We start from the raw sequence: 20,979 nt of genomic DNA, 5'->3' as shown, positions 1-20,979 counted from the left end.
CCATCTCCAGTAGTAGTGAGGGGGGTTAACTTTCCTCTAATAAGTAGCCCCTGTTTGGGTGATGTGTGGCACCAGTTTCATGGCCGAAGGCTTGTCACACTCCATCTAAGGTGGAGAGGTTAGGATTTATTTAGCATGATTTAGCTGGCCAAATTGAGAGAGATTTGGACTTTGGCCAGGACAGCCCTACTCTTTACCATAAAAGCCATAATGACCATAATGAGTCAGGGTGTGGGTGTAACGGACACAGTGTTGTTTGACTTTGCAGTGTAAACTGAATGACTTGGAGATCCTGGCTCTTATGATCGCCACTCTGAGTCATGACCTGGACCACCGAGGGGTCAACAACTCTTACATACAGAGGTGGGAGAACTCAAGCCTACTTTATCAACTTTAGCATTGTCATCTCAAACCTCAGCAGAGGCCTGATCAGTGCTATAGAGATAACACTGTCTGTCACCACACCATCAAAGTTGACTTCCTCATTGCCTTCATCATATTTGGTATATTACTGCTGTCTAAATAAACATATGTACAGCAGTGGAGGCTGTGTGTTACAAGATAAACATTACAGCATGATATAACACATCTTGTGACTATGAGTCACAAGTGACTATGAATATGTAAGATAACTGATATTGCTCAGTATGTGTTTGTGGGTGACTGTGTGTGTGTTTTTTGGTATTGGGCATTGGAGTGAATTTTGGTCTCTCTGACTCCAGGAGTGACCATCCCCTGGCCCAGCTCTACTGCCACTCCACCATGGAGCACCACCACTTCGACCAGTGCCTGATGATCCTCAATAGCCCAGTGAGCATGCATTCATTCATTCAATCATTCAATTCATTCAGGTGTTCATTCACTCTAATTCACTCGCGCAGTTTCCTTCACTTGTTTATTTTTGTATTCAGGCGTTACCTGAATTCACATTCACTCCCTCATTCACGCAAGAATTTGTCCTGCTTTGTCTTAAGAAGGTTAATCTAGACTGTGTTAATCATCCAGAAAGCCTTCACTGTATGTATAATTTAGAGAGAGCACACAGACAGCCTCACGCAACAGGCAAATTAAACCCTGGCCCCTCTCTGGCCCCTCCTTTCTGTCCGATTTATCTCTGTTTTTGTGAAGGAAGTGCAGACAGGAATGATGGTCAGCTCTGATTGCATTAATATATCCACACTGCAGGCTTTCAGCAGTGATTTCCTTTTCAGATTCATTTCATTGTCAAAGACATTTTATTGTTCTGACTGTCGTTCATCCTCCTCCTCCTCCTCCTCCTCTCTGTGTCTGCTTTCCCTTTCAGTTAGTCCAATAAACAGTGCCCCGTGGAAAGACAGCAGTAGAGGTTATTACATCAGCGCGCCAATGGAATAATAACCTTTGTTCCATTGAATAATCTGACAGTCATTATTATCAAATTAAAAAGTAATCACAACTTGTACTTGGTACTATTAGCTCTTCCTGTTTCGCTGTTGTCCCGGAGAATTTTTTTGCATCATATTCACAGCTCGATAAACACGGCCCGCATTTTAGAACGCGCTGCGGAGGACTTTAAACAGGGACCGTAAATCGTGGCGGTATGAGAAACGTCATAAACGTTTCTTCCAGTTCCAAGAGACCGAACGAGTCTGAAATTCGCTTTAGCGCAGGATAAGTGGAAAAGGCAGGTCAGTGGCGGGTCATAAAACGTCCCGGTGACATTGCACCTCAGGGATGTCTGACTGCTTGGTCTCCACGGTGAAAACACGGCTATAAGGAAAGGGAACCCAAAAAACATGCCCCCAGGGCGTGACCGCTGACACAGGATGCTATCCTGACTCCCAGGAACCCTGCCACTGTAAACGCAGACTGCAGACTGGCAGTGTGTCTGGGAGCCGAACATGGCTGTGTATATATTTCAGTACTGTGTATTTTCCGGAATATTATTTTACATTCATATTTTCCACCTGGCAGATGCTGTTTTCCAGCATACACGGCTAACATGTTATGCGTTTATACAGCTAGGTATTTACTAAGACAATGCAGGTTAAGGGTGTGACAGCAGTGCCCCAAACTGGAAATCAAACCAGCAACCTTTGGGTTACAAGTCCTGCTCCTTCCTGCCACGCCGCGCTGCCGTGTGCGGCCATGCATTAAGTAATGTGCTTTCCAGCTGTCATCAGATGGTGCACCTTATAATGAAGTTAAATGAGGTGGGCTCAGCTTTGTGGTCACACACTGTTCTGTGGAATAAATCAGGCTCAAAGTTCTTGTAAAATTCAATTGAGATCTTCTGCCATCCCATTCAGCGGTGTGCGCACCATGTACGCACACCGTAAAATGTTATTTTTAGTGGAACGTGTGAAGTTAAAGTTGAAGCGTTTCAAATGAAGCCGAAAGTCTATGGAGATTTTCTTGATTGATTGTCACTCCTTGACTCCTCACAGGCACAGCCAGACACTGCCAAAGTGGTCTGTCCCTTTTCATGCTATCAGGTGTATATTAAAGTGTCAGCTTATCACGTGGGTATTTTGAAGCTTCACTCTGTCACTTGGGTCTTTTAGAGTGTCAAGTCTCTCAGAGTTGAATTTTTGAGTCAGTCCATTGCAGGGCTGTTTTTCTAGTGTCAGTCTCTAATGTTGAAGCCTTTCGCTCATGTCTGCTCATATGTAAATGATAACACATGAATGTGAGTGTCTCGAGGTACATTGTGCAAAACCTTATGAATGATGACTTACAGACTTTACCATTTCCCTCTCTTTCCCTCTCATTCTCCCGGTCTTAATGCTCACTCTCTCTCTCTTCTCTCTCTTCCTCTCTCTCTGTTTCTCTATCTCTCTCTCTCTCTCTCTCTCTCTCTCTCCCTCTATCTCTCTCATTCTCAGGGGAATCAGATCCTGAGTGGTCTATCTTTGGATGAATATAAAGCCACCCTGAAGATGATTGAGAAAGCTATTCTGGCCACAGACCTGGCACTCTACATGAAGTAGGTACCAGGTGACAGAAACAGCTGGTTTATGAAAAGAAGGGGACAGAAATAGAAAAATCTGCGTGCACAGGAGTGGCCCAAGTCTTATATCAATGGAGACCATGATCTTCTTTCTGTTAATAATTATATTGTGAATTGTGCAATAACAAATTGATGTTAATAATATTTATGGCTCGTTACACAAATATTTCATATAGAGGATAGTATTAAATATACAGTAATTAGCATGGCATATATCATAATGCTCTAGCTTGTTGTGTCATATGGGACACCTTAAGCAACAAAAATAGCCTGTAAGCACAGGACTTAGAACCCTGAGAACACACTAAAAAACAGGAGAATGCATGGTGTTGCACTCAGGATTATGAAACGTCTGTTCTGGTTCTGCATCCCCTGGTTTCATGGCACACTCTGTACTTTCTGGCATAGAGGGCCAGAGCAAGCGGGGGTGAGGGGTTATGTTCTGTCAGCCATTAAAAACTATCTTCCCTTGGTAGGACATAGTTATGTTTTATTAGAGACATTGTTCTCTTTTTTTTTTTACATCTGCAGTTAGGAAGGAAGGACTTTGTCTCCAATAATTGCAGTATATTCTGCCTCCTCTAATTCAGCCTGTACTTTGAATGCAGCGTTGAGTGTGCTGTAGCTGTGTGATTAAAGAGAGCAGTCAGAGGAAGCGGCTGAGGGTCTCGTTGTGTCTCTCTCATTCAGACAGCAGCTATCTCCTAATCGGTCTCCAGTGCTACGACCTCCTCTGCTCTCACTTTTCCACATACATATTAACCCTGCTAATGTCCCCACTGCTGTGTAGACACAGCTGGGGTTGTTAACAGTGTTCATTTAATATATAATCTTATGGCAAGTGCTTTTCACCACAAGTGCTATACAGCTGGTGGGGCTATTAGGCGTAGGTAATATTAGTTGTTTTCAAATACGTTCTACGTTGACTTGACCGAAAAGATATATTTCATACAGAAGGGGAAGTGTTGACTGTATTAATGCTGGATTCTGTCACAATCTCAATTTTGTACTTGTACTGTTGTGTGAACAGTGGTTTGATTTCTCACAATATTGGTAGTAGCTGATGGATCTTATTGCAGCAGATTGCCTTGTAGCAGTATGGTTATAGTTATTGCTGTTTGCAGTATATTTTTTCGGTTGATCACTCAAAGTGTTTTTCATTTTCACTCTTTGTCAGCATCTGTGCTGTGCTCGGGACAGTAATTTTGTCTATTGTCTATTTGCAGGAAAAGAGGTGAATTCTTTGATCTCACCAAGAACAATCAGTTTGCCTGGGATGACGACTGTCACAGAGACTTACTGAGGTATGCTGTAAAAACATTGTTACATCCCATACTGAGCTCTCCCTCTTCTTCTTTTTGAAGCTTTTCCCTCACGCAGCCCTTTCGACCTTACTGTTCTGATATATCTGTGTATGTTTGTGTGTGTGTGTGTGTGTGTTGCCCCATGTTCTCCCACCCTGCAGGTCGATGTTGATGACAGCATGTGACGTTTCTGCCATCACAAAGCCTTGGCCTGTGCAGAGAAGGGTGAGTAACTCACTTGCCTTTAGAAGCTCTTTTAAACAGCTGTGGCTGAGAAGCCAGAGAAGCAATAGTGTGACTGACCACTGAGAAGCTCCACCAAAGTAAAGACAATACCCTCATTTCACCACTAGATGGCAAAAAGGCACTGACAAGAGCACCGGCCACTAAAGTTTGGCTGGTGCTTTACTGGGTAAAATTATGTAATGTTGGCCAGTAAGAGGCTAGCGTGTACTGCATGGTTCAGTGAAAGTGGTGAATACTGGATCTTTTTGAATACTGTGTCACTCACTGCACTGAGCAGCAATAAACCAGGCCTCATTCTGAGAACACGGCCGGTTTTACTGTATCCTCGGCATGGACATTTCCCTCTGAAATGGTTTGCAGTCACTCCCGCTGTTGCCGAGAGAACAGATCCACGTCAACCACCGTACAGCCGTCCTGTTTTTAGGCGCAATGCGGCTCCCGGTCTGAACACACAAACAAAAAAATGACTGTGCTTTCATTTTCCCCCCTCCAACAGAAACAAGTAGCATTTTTCCCTTGATGAAAGAGCTATAATCAGAAAGTGCTGCAGCTGTTTTCCTGTGCTGCCAGAGGCTGATTGGTGCACCACAGACCAGCCACTAGTCAGATCCTGTTTGCCATTTGTAAACTGATGAAGTCCATCCCGCACACTTGTGTTATGTAAGGGAGTACTGAACCAACAGTCCAGTTGGAATACCTAGGAGATGTATTTGAGTCTCTATATGCATAAAGTGTGTATTTGCAAAAATATGTACATATATATGTATGGATGTGCACAGACAAGCAATATCACATAAATAGGGGGAGTGTTACTAAATATATATCCGTTAAGTATACGTTATATCCGTTAACTGAGGAGCAACAAACGAGAAACAGACAACAGAAACCCCCAGAGACCCGTTGTTGACATTATAACGCTGAAGATCTGCGATGTCTGCCTTCCTCGGCAGAGATGCATCTGAGAAATAAACAGGACAGATTGCAGGTTTTTGGTCATGTTTTGCTGGGAGAAAAACAGGGTTTGTGGATTATGGGGTGCGTGGTGGAGAGGAAACGCACCTGGACGCTCAGGGGATGAACACAAAGAGCTGCATTCAGTGGAGGATGGTGAATTTTCCTGCCAAGTGTGAGATACAAAGACAGAGACGGTTGATAGTCTGATTACTCCCCTCTGGCTGCACATCAATTGGCTCATTACTTGCGCCGGGAAATGCCTGTGTTTAAATTCATACTGATTAAAGAGGTCCTTGAAATTCGTCAAAACATTTAGAGCAGGGGACAGCAGAACCCTTTAACCATTGTTGGTGGTGTTGATCAAAACTGAACTATGTAGATCTTCATAAAAAACATTTTTTGTCAGTGCTGTATTAACCCAGGTGGTCCCATTGACATCAAAAGTATCTTTTTTAAGGAGTGAGCTGACTCAACAGAGGCAATATGACACATTTCATCCAAATGTGAGCACTTAATAGAAATGTGCTTTTTTTCTGAATAGTCAGACTTGAATGCCTTATTGAAGTAACGCTCCAAACCACACTTTTGTGCAACCCTGCCATGCGGTCAGGATTTCGATTGAATGGCATTTTCATCGGATCCAGCCACCGGAGACAGGGGGACCTTTTTCGCAGTGTATCAAAGACAGCACCTTCAATTCAGAGATGGGCTTTTCTGTAATGGAAAAGACAGTGAAAAGGTGACCCTGTCACATTTTACAATCTCCCGTTCGTCATCTCTCTCTGTCTCCCTCTGTCTGTCACGGATTGGGGGAGGCGGGGGTAGAACTCAGAGTACCAGCTGGGGGGACGGGAACGGAGGCACTCAGATTGCCAATTGAGCCATTGACCTTTTCCCTTCTTTTTTCCTGTCTTTTTATAGATAGCCGAGCTTGTCGCCACTGAATTCTTCGAGCAGGGAGACAAAGAGAGGCAGGAGCTCAACATAGAGCCCATTGTGAGTGTGGAGCCTTCTCCTGGCCGCCTTAGTTTCATTTCATTCACTCATGAGATAAGTGTTTCAATGCATTGTACCTACGCCGCACCTGAAACACAAAACTACAAATAACGGTTTGTCTGCATGTTGTCTCACATTTCCACATCCACACAATACCTCGACGACATGTGTAAACCCACTCATTCACATGTTTGCGTGCAGTGTATGAGGTTAGTTAATTCTGAGCTTCTCTTGCCTCCATTTTGTCCTCATCTCCCAGGATCTGATGAACCGGGAGAAGCGGGATAAGATTCCTAGCATGCAGGTGTCCTTCATTGATGCCATCTGCACGCAGCTGTATGAGGTGAGCAGCCGCCCTCAGCCGTTTGCATGTGTGTGTTTGTGTGTGTGCTTGTTTGTGTCAGCTTGTATGTGTGTATGTTTGTGTCCGCTTATATGTGTGTGTGTGTGTCTGTATGTGTGTGTGTATGTGTGTAGTCCATCAGCATTGTGTGGTACCTTAATGGGTTGGTATTGGCAGAGAAAAAAACTGAAGGTAAAGCATAGATCAGAAATAAATCCCCACTTTGAATTACCTGTTAACTGAAAGGCACTTGTACACCAATCTCTAAATCAAGAGCAGCTTTGTTAGTCGGGTTAGAGCACTTGTCAGGTGTGTTCCTCATGCTTCCGCACTTGTTTCAGTCTGCGGGTCACCAATTTCCAGATAAACCCACCCCCCTCTCTCCCTCAGACCCTCGCTGGCATTTCTGAATCCTGCTCCCCGCTGCTGGAAGGGTGCAGGAAGAACAGGCAGAATTGGAAGGTCCTGGCGGAGCAGGGAGAGGAGAAGGCAATGGTCAACGGGGCGTCCTAAATCTTCCGGGACGCGGGACACTGTCACCCCTGCCCCAAAACCTCCACCTTTTTAAGCTATGTTTATTCCTTTAGTCATCTTTTTGCACAAACGAGATTTTTGTTTGCCAAAGAGTCTCAGTATATATATATATAATATATCCCTCACACTGAAAGCATGGGGAGGGGATGTTATGAACGGTGAAAACCAGGATATTCCTGCAGTCCACTCACCGAGAGAAGATCCTCTATGGGAATCAACACACACACATACACACACACACACAGCACAGTCTCTCTGAACCACACAAACACGCACTATGAAGGAATGAGAGAATAATAGCCTTTTTGACATTTTTCCACATTGTCTTAACATCACATCTTAGTATTTATTTGTTTTATATATTTATTAGTTTTATACAAAGTCAGTTTCGTGTTGATAATATGAAAGTCTTTTGAGAGAGAGTCTTATATTAGATATGAGACAAAAAAAAGCTTATCTGGGGTTTCAGACAGCACAAGGCAACCAATCTTTTACACACAGTGAATTCCACACATGTAACTGTATATACATACGTCAGCTTGTTTTGTACCTTTGGAAGGGTTAGAGCTGTCATGGTAGACCTGTGTCTGATGTGGCTGGGGGTTTTTTTTGCTGGACTTCACTGCCATGCTCTGACGTCATTAGGCCAGGACATAATACATGCCAGTCGAGTAAGGGACAGATGTTTCCGGACACCTGCTGTCACCGGGTCTGACAATGAGCTGTCCAACAGGTGTCCCTTTTTGATGCCAATTTTAACACCCTGAGCTGAGAGAGGATAAGGTTGGGTGTTTGAAGTTCCAAAATAGAAGTTCAAAGGATCACCAAAGACATTGTTGCTGCTAGAGTCTATTTTGTATTAAATATCACCATTAGGAGGTTTATTTGCATATCACACACATTTTTCCTCTTTGAAATGCCTCGTTGTTGGTTGTGTGCACTTTTATAATATTCAGATATTAACAGAAAAAAACTTCCAGCTATCCAGACAACTGCCCCATACTGAAATGGGTGAAATAAGGAAAGAGGCTGTGTTTCCATGGCGGCTGGTGCATCCCAGAATAATCTGCCTCACACAGTGAAGGCCTCCAGAGGGCTCCTGCAGACCCATGCTGTGATAAGTCACCTTCACACTCCTATTTATGTTTGATGCACAAAATACTTAACAGCTAGTGACCATATAGATATCGTAGAATCTATATATAAGGAACAATTCACCACCGCCCAAATGAGTTTCTTACTGTATCTTTCTGAACTGTGCAGCACTTTGTTTCAGTAGATCTCTGTGGTCAGAAGACCCGTTTGATTTCTGTGGTTGTACTTCCTATCAAAGGTCTCAGACGCCTACTGCTGTTGATTGGATAGAAGCTCTGCCTTGCGTTATTCTCATCTGTGCTCTGAAAAAAAAAAAACAGTTGCCTTGATGTAGTAGAATTGAGGTGATGCAGTGCTTCAGCATGTCCAGAGACTGGGGAAATGGATGGCCTGTGTAGCGGAAGCTTAATGCCTCTGTAAAGGTATGGTTGACACAAGTGAATGCTGTGATCAAGGGAATGGTCGATTCCAGTAAAAAGAAACCGCTTCTTTTCTATGGTGTGGTTTTCATGTGTCGTGCTTTCTGAATAGCATCAGGACATTTAACCCAATACAGAATCTGAGATACTCAAGATCCCTCAGCCATATAGAAAAACATTTTCTACATACATCTGTAATCAACACACTACACATTTCCTAGTTTAGGAGCCAGATTCTCTTGAACAATGACTATGTCTAAAGGCCTTCAACTGAAATGTCCAGAGCACAATGCTGAACCTACTCCCACAAATTTACCAATACTGCCCTCTAGAGGCTAAACTTATTACAGCACTAAAAGCCAAGCATTGAGCATCACCCACATTTGTTATATTGCTTTTTTTTTCTTTATTGCAGCGTGACATTCAGGAACTTGTTAGTCTTAACTGCCATTGCATATCTCAAATACTCTCCCCCAGACTTCCATTCAGATCTTTGTTCAGTTCCAAGATTTCAGAAGACAGGGTCTTTGTTCTAACACAGCTGACCAGATGGCACACCTAACTGAATCCACATGGCGCCTGAGTCTTTGCGTCTGGGTTGCAACTGCATTTGATTCAGACTGTCCATAGTGTAGCACCAGTAGTAGCCCAAGACAGGCAACTCCCCTAATGGGTCAATTTCACACATATAGTGTACCTTTGATCCCATACTAATGGAGGGCTCCACACTTCAGTTCCATTATCACAACAGTGTCAACTCCAGCTCCAGCGTGAGCTTATATTATCTGATGCATTTACACTCAGCATAGATGTAAGTTCTTTGATTTTAAAATGGCACACTTGCAACAGCTGGTGTAATTAGTCAAAATGGACAGATTTACTTTGTTTGGTTTATTCAGTACATCATGAAAAATCTGGCTCCCGGTTTCCTATGGAAACACTTTGTTAAAATTGAGGTAATTGTTGGTAATTTGTCTCCACCTGCTGGCCAAACTCAATCAACACAACACAAAAAAAGCTGAAATGAAACTAGATGAATGGCTGCTTGCAGTCAAGGACACGGAAAGCTTTCAAAGACAACACGGAAATCAGACTTTTTTTAATTTCAGATCTTTTCTTAAAATACAACACAGAAACCACTACATTCTAAAACTGGGGTTTTGCACAATTACAGAGAAGTAAGTAGTAACAGGAAGTGTTCACAAGAACTACATGCATCAGTTACCCCAGTATTATTTACATCAGGCAGTGATGCAGGACCCATCAGCACCAACTATACACACCCCTAGAGCAAGAGAGTGGGAAGGCAGTAGAGGAGAACAAGGACAAGACTACAGACAACAGTTTTTACACTTATTTCTGGACAGACACGGTATATACATGGCTCTGCTGTGGGCAGCGAGTCTACATGGAGTCGGTCCTCTTATAGGCCACCATGCTGTTGACCTTGTGGATGGTGGTGGTGAAGGAGCGCAGACGAACCTCCTCCGAGTCAGTGATCATCTGAGGCCCGGACTCCTCCCACTTCTCGGGCACCTCCAGGTCTTTGTCCGTGTAGATGAGGAGATCGAACGCACCTGGACAAAGGTTAAATCACGGGGAGGGGGAAGTTAGAGCAGAAGCACAAGGGTCTGCATCTGGAGCGGTATGCATGATGCAACTGTTAAACCCTGGAACATGGACAGCTCCACTAACAAAACACATCCATAGATGGGCTCCTGAATATAAATGAGAATGATGTTCTCATAGCTCCTCTAGATAAACGCAGACTGGACTGCTGGGAGGTAAAAAGCTGGCCACATGCACGAATAACACAGCAGACACACGCTGTGCCTCTCGAGCACAACAATCTCATTCGTGAATATGAACAAATTCTCTTTAAATCCCACCCTCTTTTATATGTCAGCACTAATCCAACTCCTCTAACACATTCAAGTGATGTCAAATCTGGATGAGTAATCAATGAAATTCCCTCTCAAAGCTGATTCGCTGAACACAGCTTGAAGGAACAGCAGTGCACACCGAATCCCGAGGACCGGGGCTGAGAAAGCAGCACTTCAACCCACTTTCAAAAAGATTACAGCCTGGATTAAAACTGATAATAAAAAAAAACGTCCCAATAGTTAGCGAAGTGCACCCTGTGGGTTTACTCCGCACTTACATGCAGTCTCCAGCAGCGGCAGGAACGTGACCGTGGCTGTGATCTGTCGGATGACGGAGCGGATCTCCTCCTGAATGGCCTTGATGGACTTTTCTCTGGGAGCACTGGTATGGAGAGAACAGTGTTATCAGTGAGGATGAGTCTCCTGCAATACTCCTTCCAGGTAATTCAGAAACTCAGCCACACAGAAAGGCAATATACTAAGCAGGAATCTTCTGATAAAGTGTCACCCTGATATGCAAAGTCTTTACTTGGACTTTAGACTGAATCCCAGAAAGGCAGGTTGAAAAATGAACTATGCAGTACCAGGTGTGACATGATTAAGGCACGCACTGGCTGCTGGAAGACACGAACACCGCAGTGTCATACCTGCTCTGCTTAGCGGTCTTGTCACACTCGATGTCAAACTGCCACCTCTCCAACACCTCGTTAGTCTCCAAACACGTTATCACAACGACAAGCTTCTGAACTGTGCAGTCGAACAACCACTCTGCAAGAAAAAAAATGAAGTGAATAAACCACACACTACATAAACACAAGAAAAGCCCGAACAATCAGTGCTCAATAGAGAAATCATTTACAGTGAAAATCACCCATTGCTCAACAGGAAAGATCGCTTTAATAGTTATAATTTACTATAAACATAACACACAATAAGAACCTTATAATCAAATAAACATTTTTTACGATCGGCAAAACAGGTCAAGTTTTTCCACACTCACGTTTGCCTTACTGGATTTAAACGTAAGGCTGTGTATTCAGGTTCTCCCCTTTTAATTCACCCGTTACAAATACCGCTTTCAGGAGATATTTTATTTCAAAAGTCCCAAAACAGGCAACATTTTGACGCAACACATCTTGTTACGCTCGTTACGTTTGCCTCATGTAAGCACAAAGTGGCAACCCACTAGCTACCATCCGGATACAACGCAACTCCCCACCTTTGAGCTGGGTCACCACGTTGGTCAGGTAGTTCTTCAGCTTGGAGTCGGTGGTGAGGTACAGACTCATGTCGTACTGGGTAACTCGAGTGAAAGTTTCCGGGGGGTAGATCCCTCTTTGGTATAAAATACTGTTGATACCAAATGCTGAAAAACGCAAGAAGCAAAACTGCTTAATTGTGCGTCATTCTAACTAACAGCTAACTATTCCTTGCCTATGGGAGCTAGCTAGGTTGTCTACAGAATGTACGGACAAATACGATGACGTACAGACCTACACTACCTAGCTAGCTAGCTAGCAGTCGAATTCCTAATTAATGTTATGTTAGTTAAATTTCTATTGCTTATCAATGCAGTGGTTAACGTTAACAAGCACACTAGCGTGCGAAACCGTCATTTCTTATTCTTATAAACAGCAAGCTATGTGTTTGCTTGCTAACTATTCTAGCAGTCCCCTCCCCCATGGCCTACCTCCAACCCCTAGAAGTTAACGTTACATTGCAAGCCAATGTATTGGCCATTAGCTAGGTAAAACAAACCAGATGAAACGACGCTATCAGCAATACTTACAAAAAAACTCGGCAACCAGCTCGGCGCTGCCTTTGAGAGTAATCCCTTTCAACGTGCTCGACATTGTCAAACTTTTCCTCAGCGATTTGCCTTTTCCACTGCGTTCGTTTCGCCTGCAGTTTTACCGCCGCTCGGTTTGAAATCGCACGGCGCTGCGCATGTGTACTGTGACATGTGACGTGACAAACCAGCGGCGCACTGCTGATGACGCGGTTTAAAACTCCGCGTTCGAGTTGGTGCAGCGCGGGTGTAATGCAAATCCGTATATCATGTGTATCGGTACATGTAGCACACTCAGTTAATACGGTGTGATGTATCCTTATGGATTACATATCAGCGAATCTACTCGGTACGTAAATAGCGAAACATAATACATAAACGGATTACGCTCATGGAGTTAAGAAAGTCATCCCAGACCCATTACTGCACTGGGATATAAACACACTATATAGCAGACTGTCCACATATATAGCATGAGTTTTACAGAGAGGATTCAATGGAAACGGTGTTCTTCCCAGGGTGCTGCAAAATGGTGCATGCATTCTGAATTTTACATAAAAAAACATTGGAAATAAATATGCAGTTACTGTTGCACCAGACAAGGCTCCATGTTTCCGTGGGCAAGTGGTATTTTAAGGAATTGATTATTTTTTTCCCTTGGCCACTTATGCAAGGAAACAGAACGGTGAGTCTGAGAGTAACAACAGCAAAATGGGGTTATATGTGTTCTTAATTTTTCAAAATGATTTTTTTTTTTTACACATTTATGCAACCCCGTTTTGGAATTGCCAGTTGTACATTAGTCTTGTCTCACTGTGACAACCTGCTGTTGCCCAGGAGCATTTAAGCTTGATGAATGTGATTCTCCAATACACTCTCATGCAGCCAAAATGTATTTTTCAGGAGTCCCACAGCACACTACATAGCAGTGGGTGCACGTTGGAGGGTAGATGCCACTCCACTGATTTCATCTGGGCAACTTGTAGGTCCCTGAAAAATAACCAGGTCCCTGACAATGACAAAATGAGGAAACCGTAGCTGAATTACTCCCTCCTCTCCCCAGTGGCATGAAGCTAATTTGTTCCACCACTGTGGAATCACGGTCATTACCAGAAAAAAACACGGCTGGTATTGAATCTGGGCTGTATGGCTCAGCCTGTGCGAAGGTGATTGGCTTTTCAGTTGAGTCACTTGGAACCCCTCAGATACATTGTTAACAGTTGAGCACTATGTCATTATTTTAAATGTGAAAACAGTAATAGTTTAACCTCTTTTAACATTGTAGCTGTGTGGTGAAATTGTGTGTGATTTCCACATCCACCTGAAATTTTGATAAAGGTCAGGCAAAACCAAAGGGGAGGTACCTCATGTCTATAGGCATGCGCTGATCATAATGAAACCATCTTCTTTCACGTTCACTTCTTAAAGAAGAATATTTATTATTGTTTTGTTGCACTGTGTAAAATACTCACGATAGTACTCCTGGTAAGCAGCCCATTGCAGAGCGTGATCAGTTAATTGTCCTGTCAGTGTGAAGTGTTTACTTTTGTGTGTCACGTTTTGATAATTACAGTTAATTTGATTCTTCAAACAGCGAAAGAACAGGAAACATGAACAATGTATACTTTTTTTTCCTGTAGGAACTACATCATCTGCCAGATGGCATTACTAAACATTTCACACCTGCAGATAGTTAGGCCTACTTCAGTTGTCTGCAGAAAGCACTGCCCACCATGTGCACCTTGGAAATATCAGCCACAGCATAGCATTGAATGCATCAGTCTAGCTCCTAACAGTGGTCTTCCACGGATTCCACGCATTGTCATTATTATATTTACTGTTAATATAATTATCAGAAACTGTTATCAAAGAAATTGTCACTGTGTAAGCAGAGGATACAATTGAAAAGCCTTTTGAGCACACTCAGACAATACAACTGAACAGCAAAGCCGTGCTTCACACTGACCGTGTGCTCTGACTCCACCTGGCTTCGCTTCCACATGAGGCACGGAGGGCCTGGGTGTCATAAAACCGTGAGGGCGGCGCTCAGCTGCGTGCTGGGAGTCTCGCTGCGTCCCTGGGAGTACACGTGACGCACATAAAACGCCAGAAGAGCGCTCTCTAAGCACGTGACCCGGCGCCCTTTCTCCAGCCTGCCACACGTGACCCAAGGTGCGAGAGACGCGCGGTGACCGTTCGCCGGGCAACATGAAACGGAGTGTTAAGTGCTCTAGGAACCCTGCGCGGCGATAAAGTTGAATTTTCCAGCTCGGGTCCTCCCCAGACGGTGATGGACCGGCGCTTTTGGGTTTTTGGCCCCGTGCCCCTCTCCTCCTTGGTTCTTTTACATCTGGCAGCTGGATCTCACCGTGCCAAATGAGGCATTGCGTCACAGGGCTCTCCGGATGTTTAGTGCCTTCTCCAGCTGTGTAAGCTTGTGCTCTTAGCTGTTAAACCTCTGCTGAAAATTGTGGAGATATGAGGCTGCGGTATCATTTTGTTAACATGTAAAACTGATGTTAAGGGAACCACAAAACTAGTAAATCTGTTTATTGATGCTCAACAAATCTTCCACTTAATAGTAAGAGTAAATCCTAACTGGTTTTGTAATGGTAAAAACATTATGCTACTTTGGATATGTGTATAGTACACTGTAGAGTCACTGTAGAGTGTAAACACAGGCATATGGGGGGCAGTAAGATAAACAAAGAGTATAGAATGTGACTGTGAGGATTAGGTATGTATTTCTGCTCAGTCTTCCATTTCTCCTCTTCATGCAATTGCCTTGAAGGAAAATCACTAGAACTGACTGAGGAAGAGTGGCTGGGAGCCCTAGGTGGGAACCTGTTACTACAGGCATAAATACTGAATAACTAGAGGATTCTGCAAACTACATCAAAGCACCTACGCAATGCAATAGATTACATAACATTATTGGCAGTTAGCAGATGGTCTTATCCAGAGCAACTTACACAGATTACAATTTTTACATGTTATCCATTTATACAGCTGGACATTTGCTTAGGCAGTTGTGGGTTAGGTACCTGGCCCAAGGGTACAGCAGCAGTTCCTCAGCGGGCAATAAAACCAGCAACCTTTTGGTTATAAGCCATGCTCCTTACCATTATGCCACCACCATGGAAATACTGTAGCACATGGAATCCACAGTATTCACCCTCAGTCATCAACAGTAGTCATCACCACCTCTGTACAAATCTTGAGTGGGGTTACACAACTTCAAAAGAAGACGATATATCACTGTTAACACAAAATGGACAATTGAATTATTCATTTGAATGTGATGAAGTCCAGTGTGATTTGGTCCTAAGACTCACGTTTCCAAATTGAGCGTGAAGCAGTTATACCGTCAAGCAGGATTCTGATGCTAAAATCCAAGCCTTTCACTCCACATGTTAACCAACAGAGTAAATTACCTTCTACTGATGGAAGCTGGCAAATATGGAGCCAGGACAAAAGATTCTGTCACTCACAGTTCCTAACATCAGTAACCAGAAACACTTTGAAACATGATCCGCTGAGATTTTGTGCAGCACAGTGCCATTAGGCAGGAGATTTTAGTTTCTGTGTTTCTTAGGAAGCCAGTGCAGTACTGTTTTCATTTGAAGTTCCAAGTTGTGTGATCCCAGGCTTTTGTGGACTAAGGAATATCTCACAGTGAAAAAATTCGCAAAGAATGAGGGGGAAGTCTCTTCATGTCCTGTACAGTACATGACAGTACATCACATTGGGGAATCACAAGCACACACTGTACTTTATCTTCACACCCCTCCTTGCAGGAACTGCCTACATCAGCTGTTTTTGATGGCATACAGGTTGCCTTTGCCTGGACAATCCTTTTCCTGTCACTGACACGGTTGTATTTTTGTAAAGACAAGCTGTCAGAACAGCTGCTCCCTGTCTGCTGAACTTCACCAAATGGATGTCTGTTGTGTCAGTGCAACTGTAGATAAAAACTGCTGTAAATATTTACAGACACGGATTGCTTGCCCGCTAGTGAAGCAATATGCTGTGGAGCAGAGATCTGAACCCTTGGTATATGCATTTATTAGCAGCGTACTGTACAGGGCTTTGCAACTCCATAGCACCTAGATGTTGAATTTCTGTTATCTCCACCTTTGCACCATCAAACTATTGAAAACCTCACACCTATTTTAATGCTATCAACATGCTGCTTGGTAAAGCCCGTGTGTACAGTTTTTACAGTCATTTTATGTATTTATTATCGTGAGAGATTTAGCTGTATCCTAGAGTAGTGAATCTGTCCACGAAACAGTAAACTTTTAATGGTCATGACAAACACATCTGTTGTGTTCTGGGGGTTAGATGAACGTTTCAGGGATTGTTAGCTGGCTCAGACACATCTGTCTCCTTCCATCTCTGCACAGGCGAAACAAAATGAGCTCATCTGTTTCTGCTTAACATCATTGTGTACACTGATTAAACGCCCCCCCGTCGATCATTGCAAAATACCAGCTTCATTCCCAAACAGCCCCTCCCCATCTGCTGTACATGTCATCCCAAGCGTTATAGTTTGACACAATACAAATCTCTGCGTCATTGTATCAATTCGGGTACAGTTCAACGAACCAACGTGTTTTTGATGCAGGGTCACCAATACGTGTGCGGGAAACAGTAAACCGGGCACGTATATAGTGTTTTGTATCCAGTAAGAGAGTGAGAGAGAAAAGATTCTTTCAGCTGGTTTATGTATGGTGAAAGGAACTCTGTGTTCCTGGAAAACAGCGCCTATTCATCTAGTGTCAAATGTACCAGGCAGAGCCCCTTGATTACACTAGGTGTACGGGGCTCACTTAACATGTTGCTATACGTTAGCTCCCAGCATGCTCTGCTGTGCTAAAAATAGAATTGGTGCGCCACAGTGAGCTTCCTTTGTGTAGGGTTAGGAACTTGTAAAAGCAGAAAGGTAATTGCAAAGACCCCCTCTTTGACCTTTTTGGCACGCCTCCCAATGCGGGTGACTGTTAATTCTGCTGTCTGTGGCTTGTCGCCCCCTTTCAGCTGCGTGGTGTTTTCTGCCGGCGCCGCAAACCTAAGGCCTGTGACACAACAGGGCCTCTGTGCAGTGGGGGGAAAATGGATTCCTCCTCTGGGAGTATCCACGACGCAGGGCCCATGACAGACCCTGCCTGACGGACTGCATCCACCGAACAATTAAGTCCCTTCTGGGAAGTAGGCAGCCATGTGGTTTCCTTGTCACCAGGTTCCGAATGACAGTGCTTTCTCGGGGGTTACTCTGCATTTTTCAGTCTGGGGGAAGCGCGCGCGCGCACGCTGAGAGCCTGCCTGTGTAGTCACATGGCAGGCCCCTGCCTGTGACCTTTGACCCTCCCAGGGGGAACGAATGAGAGACAGGGGGAGTGAGGGGTCAGTGGTGTTGAATGACGTCTGGAACATTCTGCACAGAGGCTGTTGTAGCGGGGAGGGGGTGACCTTGCGTTTAAAATAGAGAGACGTAGCCGTGGCGTTGCCGACTTTTAGCTTCATTTTCACTGAAAAGGACAGCTGAACAAAGCCTGGACTTTTGTTCTTGATTTGAGCAATACATCAAACAAACCTGCCTATTCCTGGGTCATCATTGTGATTTATATTGTGTAAATAGGATGCACAGATTACCAGAGCATGTTTCTCAGTGTCCAGGCTTAACATGGGAAGCAACCATGTCTAAAGCGTGTTGCTGTGTTCTCCCTCTGCAGCGCGAGTCACATATTTTTCCCATGCAGTAATTGTGCTTTTGGCTGCTGTCTGCGCCGGGTGCTCGCTTTACACTCTGTCTTGCTCGGAACTTGGCTCTGGGAACGTCCCGCGCCTCAGATTTGCTGTAGAACTCGCAAACATGCTGTGTGGTTTTTGGGTTGGCGAGGGGTGGAGGAGCGGAGAGGCGTGAGGGGAGGAGGCCGGTGGGGTCCATCCCTCTTTGGGACACTGATTTGTGCATGAGAGTGAAGGTTACAGAGGTCTTTAATTCCCCGCTCTCTAGCCCTCTTCCTCGACTCCTTTTCATTCCTCTCTTCTCCTTTTCTCCATTCTTCTTTCCTCTGTCGTCCATGCTCCTTTCCTTTCCTCTTTCTTCATTTTTTCTTTCTTTCCTCCTGTCCTCCCCCTCCCTTCTCCTCTCTCACTCTGAAATCTGGAGCTCAGGACCCACCTGGAGCTTTGGCAGAAGCTGAGGCTGGTCCATGAGTTGATTAAAAACCCCTGCCATCCCACAGCCCTCTCTTCCTCTCTCTCTCTCTCACTCTCTCTCCCTCTCCCTCTCCCCCTCCCTCTTTCTCTTCCTCTCTCTCTCTCTCACTCTCTCTCCCTCTCCCTCTCTCTCTTCCTCTCTCTCGCTCTCTTTCTCTCTCTCTCTCTCTCTCTCCATCTCTTCCTCTCTCTCTTTCTCCCTCTCTCTCTCCCTGTCTCTGTTTCTCTCCCTCTGTGATGAGGCCTGTGAGCCTATGTTTGTGTACTCGTTTGGCTCGGTCTCTGGAGAGTCGCTGAGGTGTTTGAAGAGGAGAACAGAAGGCTTTCCAATGCGGATGGATTCCCGGGCCAGCGGCCAAAACTGTCACATGAGGTTACAGTGTGACCCCGAAGATTTGCTCCCTTATTTCAAGCGGAGGTAAAATGGTAAAACTGATGGACCGGTTTTTTATTGTTCTGAAATACAGTTCTGTCTGTCACGTGCAAGGGTGCATTTCAAAACCCCCTCTTCTGGCTTCTTCCGCAAACCAAGTGTTTTAGTGATCACTGGTGATAATGAGCACCAAGCTCATTTAGAACCAAGTGCTGTTGATTCAGTCATCTGAGCCAACTGGATGACACATCAAGTAGTGCTCACAGTAACGTGAGACAGTGTCTCCGAGCTGCTCATCTGGCCAAAGAAATCAGATTGAAATAACAACATGAATTCAGATAGACATTACATGGCCTGAGGGGAATTGCTCGTTCAGCGATTTTTGTTCAACCTGATAATTGTTTTAGAAACCCATGGAGAGCATGCATGATGATTGCATATTGGTAAACATAACATCTAAATTCTCATAATAGCCAATTTCATGCACCACTGATCAGATAGCATCAGCTTACTTTTTCTCTGTTTTTGATTCAAGAAATCTGTCTCTAAGGACTGTTTTGCATGATTCTTGGCAGGGTCAAAGGTTAGATGCGGCCAAAACTGCCTTTGCCATTTCTTTACATACCAGCTACACATTGATATCATCTGTCTTCGTTTGCATACATTTTTTTGCTTTTGTGTGATAAGGACTGCTGTTTCATTGACTTGTTGGGTCTACAGTTCTTACCTAGAACTCTCCAGCTGTGTTTTGTTTTGAGAAACAGACACAATGCCCTCATCTGATAGCATCTCACACACGCCAGTCAGCCATCCCACACTTGAGATTCAAAGTATGCGTGTGTGTTTGTATGTGTGCATGTCCCTGCGTGTGTGTGTGTGTGTGTGTGTGTGTCTTTAACTCATTATTCTCACTCAAGGTTAAAGCTCTCACTGGAGTTTCCTTATGATGCTGAAAATGGAAAATAAAGATCTGTTTAAATAACCATGAATTAGCTTTAATCTTATCAATGTGAATAATAGCCTTACAGAAAAGTCTTTGGAAATAACCGTGTATAATTGCACATTGGGTTGAATTCTTCTCCAGAAAGATCCCCACCTCAGCACATACCACACTCAATATCTCTCATGCTCTGTATTCCTTTGCATGATTGAGTTAACATTGGCCCCAGGCTTCCTCTAAGCCCCCACACCCCCGATCTTGTGTCCAAGTGAAATCACATACTCCCGTTTAATGCAGACGCAAAATCGGAGCCAAACACAGAGAGGAGGACCATGCCTGAATTAATCCGAGCACGGATAAACACGGTTTGCTCTGAGTTATCTGTGCTGGGGCTTGTTTGACACGCTGTTGCAACAAAGTCAGGGAGTCTTTGGAACAGAGGTCCGTTCCCAAGTGCTTAATGGAACATAGTAATAACAGGGAAGAGTTCCGTTAGAGCTAATATGGTGTGACCCCTCAGGAGGGATTCCTGAATGAGAAGAGTATCGAGGAATTTGCTTCCTGTTCCAGTGCTTATCAGTCTGGGTGTAGCTGTGTGTCCCCTGTGTGCAAAGTAAGATATGGCCTCCAAAAATCAGCAGCTCCACCATCATAATTCAGCACACAGGAAAAGTTTTGCTTTCCTTAAGGACTTCCCTGAGAGCCTAACCTCAGGCAAATAGGAAATGGGGTGTGTTTTATTGCTGTTGGACAATGATGATTCCTTTGATTCCCTTGATGATATTTCTTCCTCTGATTTTCTGCGGACGGTGGTGAGGGGGGAAGGGATGCAAACTTTGTGTTCACTTTAGGGCACGTGGATCCGTCAAGTTCAGAAAGTGGGACTGGT

The 20,979-nt window shown here is 44.2% G+C and overlaps 2 protein-coding genes across 4 annotated transcripts in view; one reads left to right on the top strand and one right to left on the bottom strand.

Moving 5' to 3' along the window:
- The window catches only part of pde5ab (phosphodiesterase 5A, cGMP-specific, b), a 50,756-nt gene extending 41,878 nt beyond the window's left edge, over nt 1–8,878 (top strand). For all 3 annotated transcript variants that reach the window (XM_036551231.1, XM_036551230.1, XM_036551228.1), the window contains exons 14-21: nt 269–363; nt 723–810; nt 2,865–2,965; nt 4,216–4,293; nt 4,455–4,518; nt 6,415–6,489; nt 6,749–6,832; nt 7,223–8,878. In XM_036551231.1, coding sequence (XP_036407124.1) covers nt 269–363; nt 723–810; nt 2,865–2,965; nt 4,216–4,293; nt 4,455–4,518; nt 6,415–6,489; nt 6,749–6,832; nt 7,223–7,345 — 708 coding nt within the window. In that variant the 3' untranslated portion in view covers nt 7,346–8,878. The remainder of the gene's footprint in view (nt 1–268; nt 364–722; nt 811–2,864; nt 2,966–4,215; nt 4,294–4,454; nt 4,519–6,414; nt 6,490–6,748; nt 6,833–7,222) is intronic.
- Nucleotides 8,879–10,278: 1,400 nt separating this feature from the next.
- On the bottom strand, nt 10,279–12,672 carry mad2l1 (MAD2 mitotic arrest deficient-like 1 (yeast)). Its single transcript, XM_036551966.1, has 5 exons — nt 12,553–12,672; nt 11,983–12,129; nt 11,411–11,531; nt 11,042–11,145; nt 10,279–10,457 (listed from the first exon to the last, which is right to left on the bottom strand). Exons 1-5 carry the CDS (start codon nt 12,614–12,616, stop codon nt 10,285–10,287), a joined length of 609 nt encoding a protein of 202 aa, XP_036407859.1. The 5' UTR covers nt 12,617–12,672; the 3' UTR covers nt 10,279–10,284.
- Nucleotides 12,673–20,979: the final 8,307 nt, after the last annotated feature.

Source organism: Megalops cyprinoides, chromosome 18, assembly GCF_013368585.1.
Source record: "Megalops cyprinoides isolate fMegCyp1 chromosome 18, fMegCyp1.pri, whole genome shotgun sequence".
Lineage (NCBI taxonomy): Eukaryota > Metazoa > Chordata > Actinopteri > Elopiformes > Megalopidae > Megalops > Megalops cyprinoides.
The sequence above is the reverse complement of the archived record's forward strand: the minus strand, read 5'-3'. Positions and strand labels throughout refer to the sequence as shown.

Coding starts and splice junctions, on each gene's coding strand:
- mad2l1 (XM_036551966.1), bottom strand. CDS start 12,616: ATGTCGAGCACGTTGAAAGGGATTACTCTCAAAGGCAGCGCCGAGCTG. Junction 11,532..11,982: donor CGTGGTGACCCAGCTCAAAG/GTGGGGAGTTGC, acceptor TTTTTCTTGCAG/AGTGGTTGTTCGACTGCACA. Junction 11,146..11,410: donor AAGACCGCTAAGCAGAGCAG/GTATGACACTGC, acceptor TCTCCATACCAG/TGCTCCCAGAGAAAAGTCCA.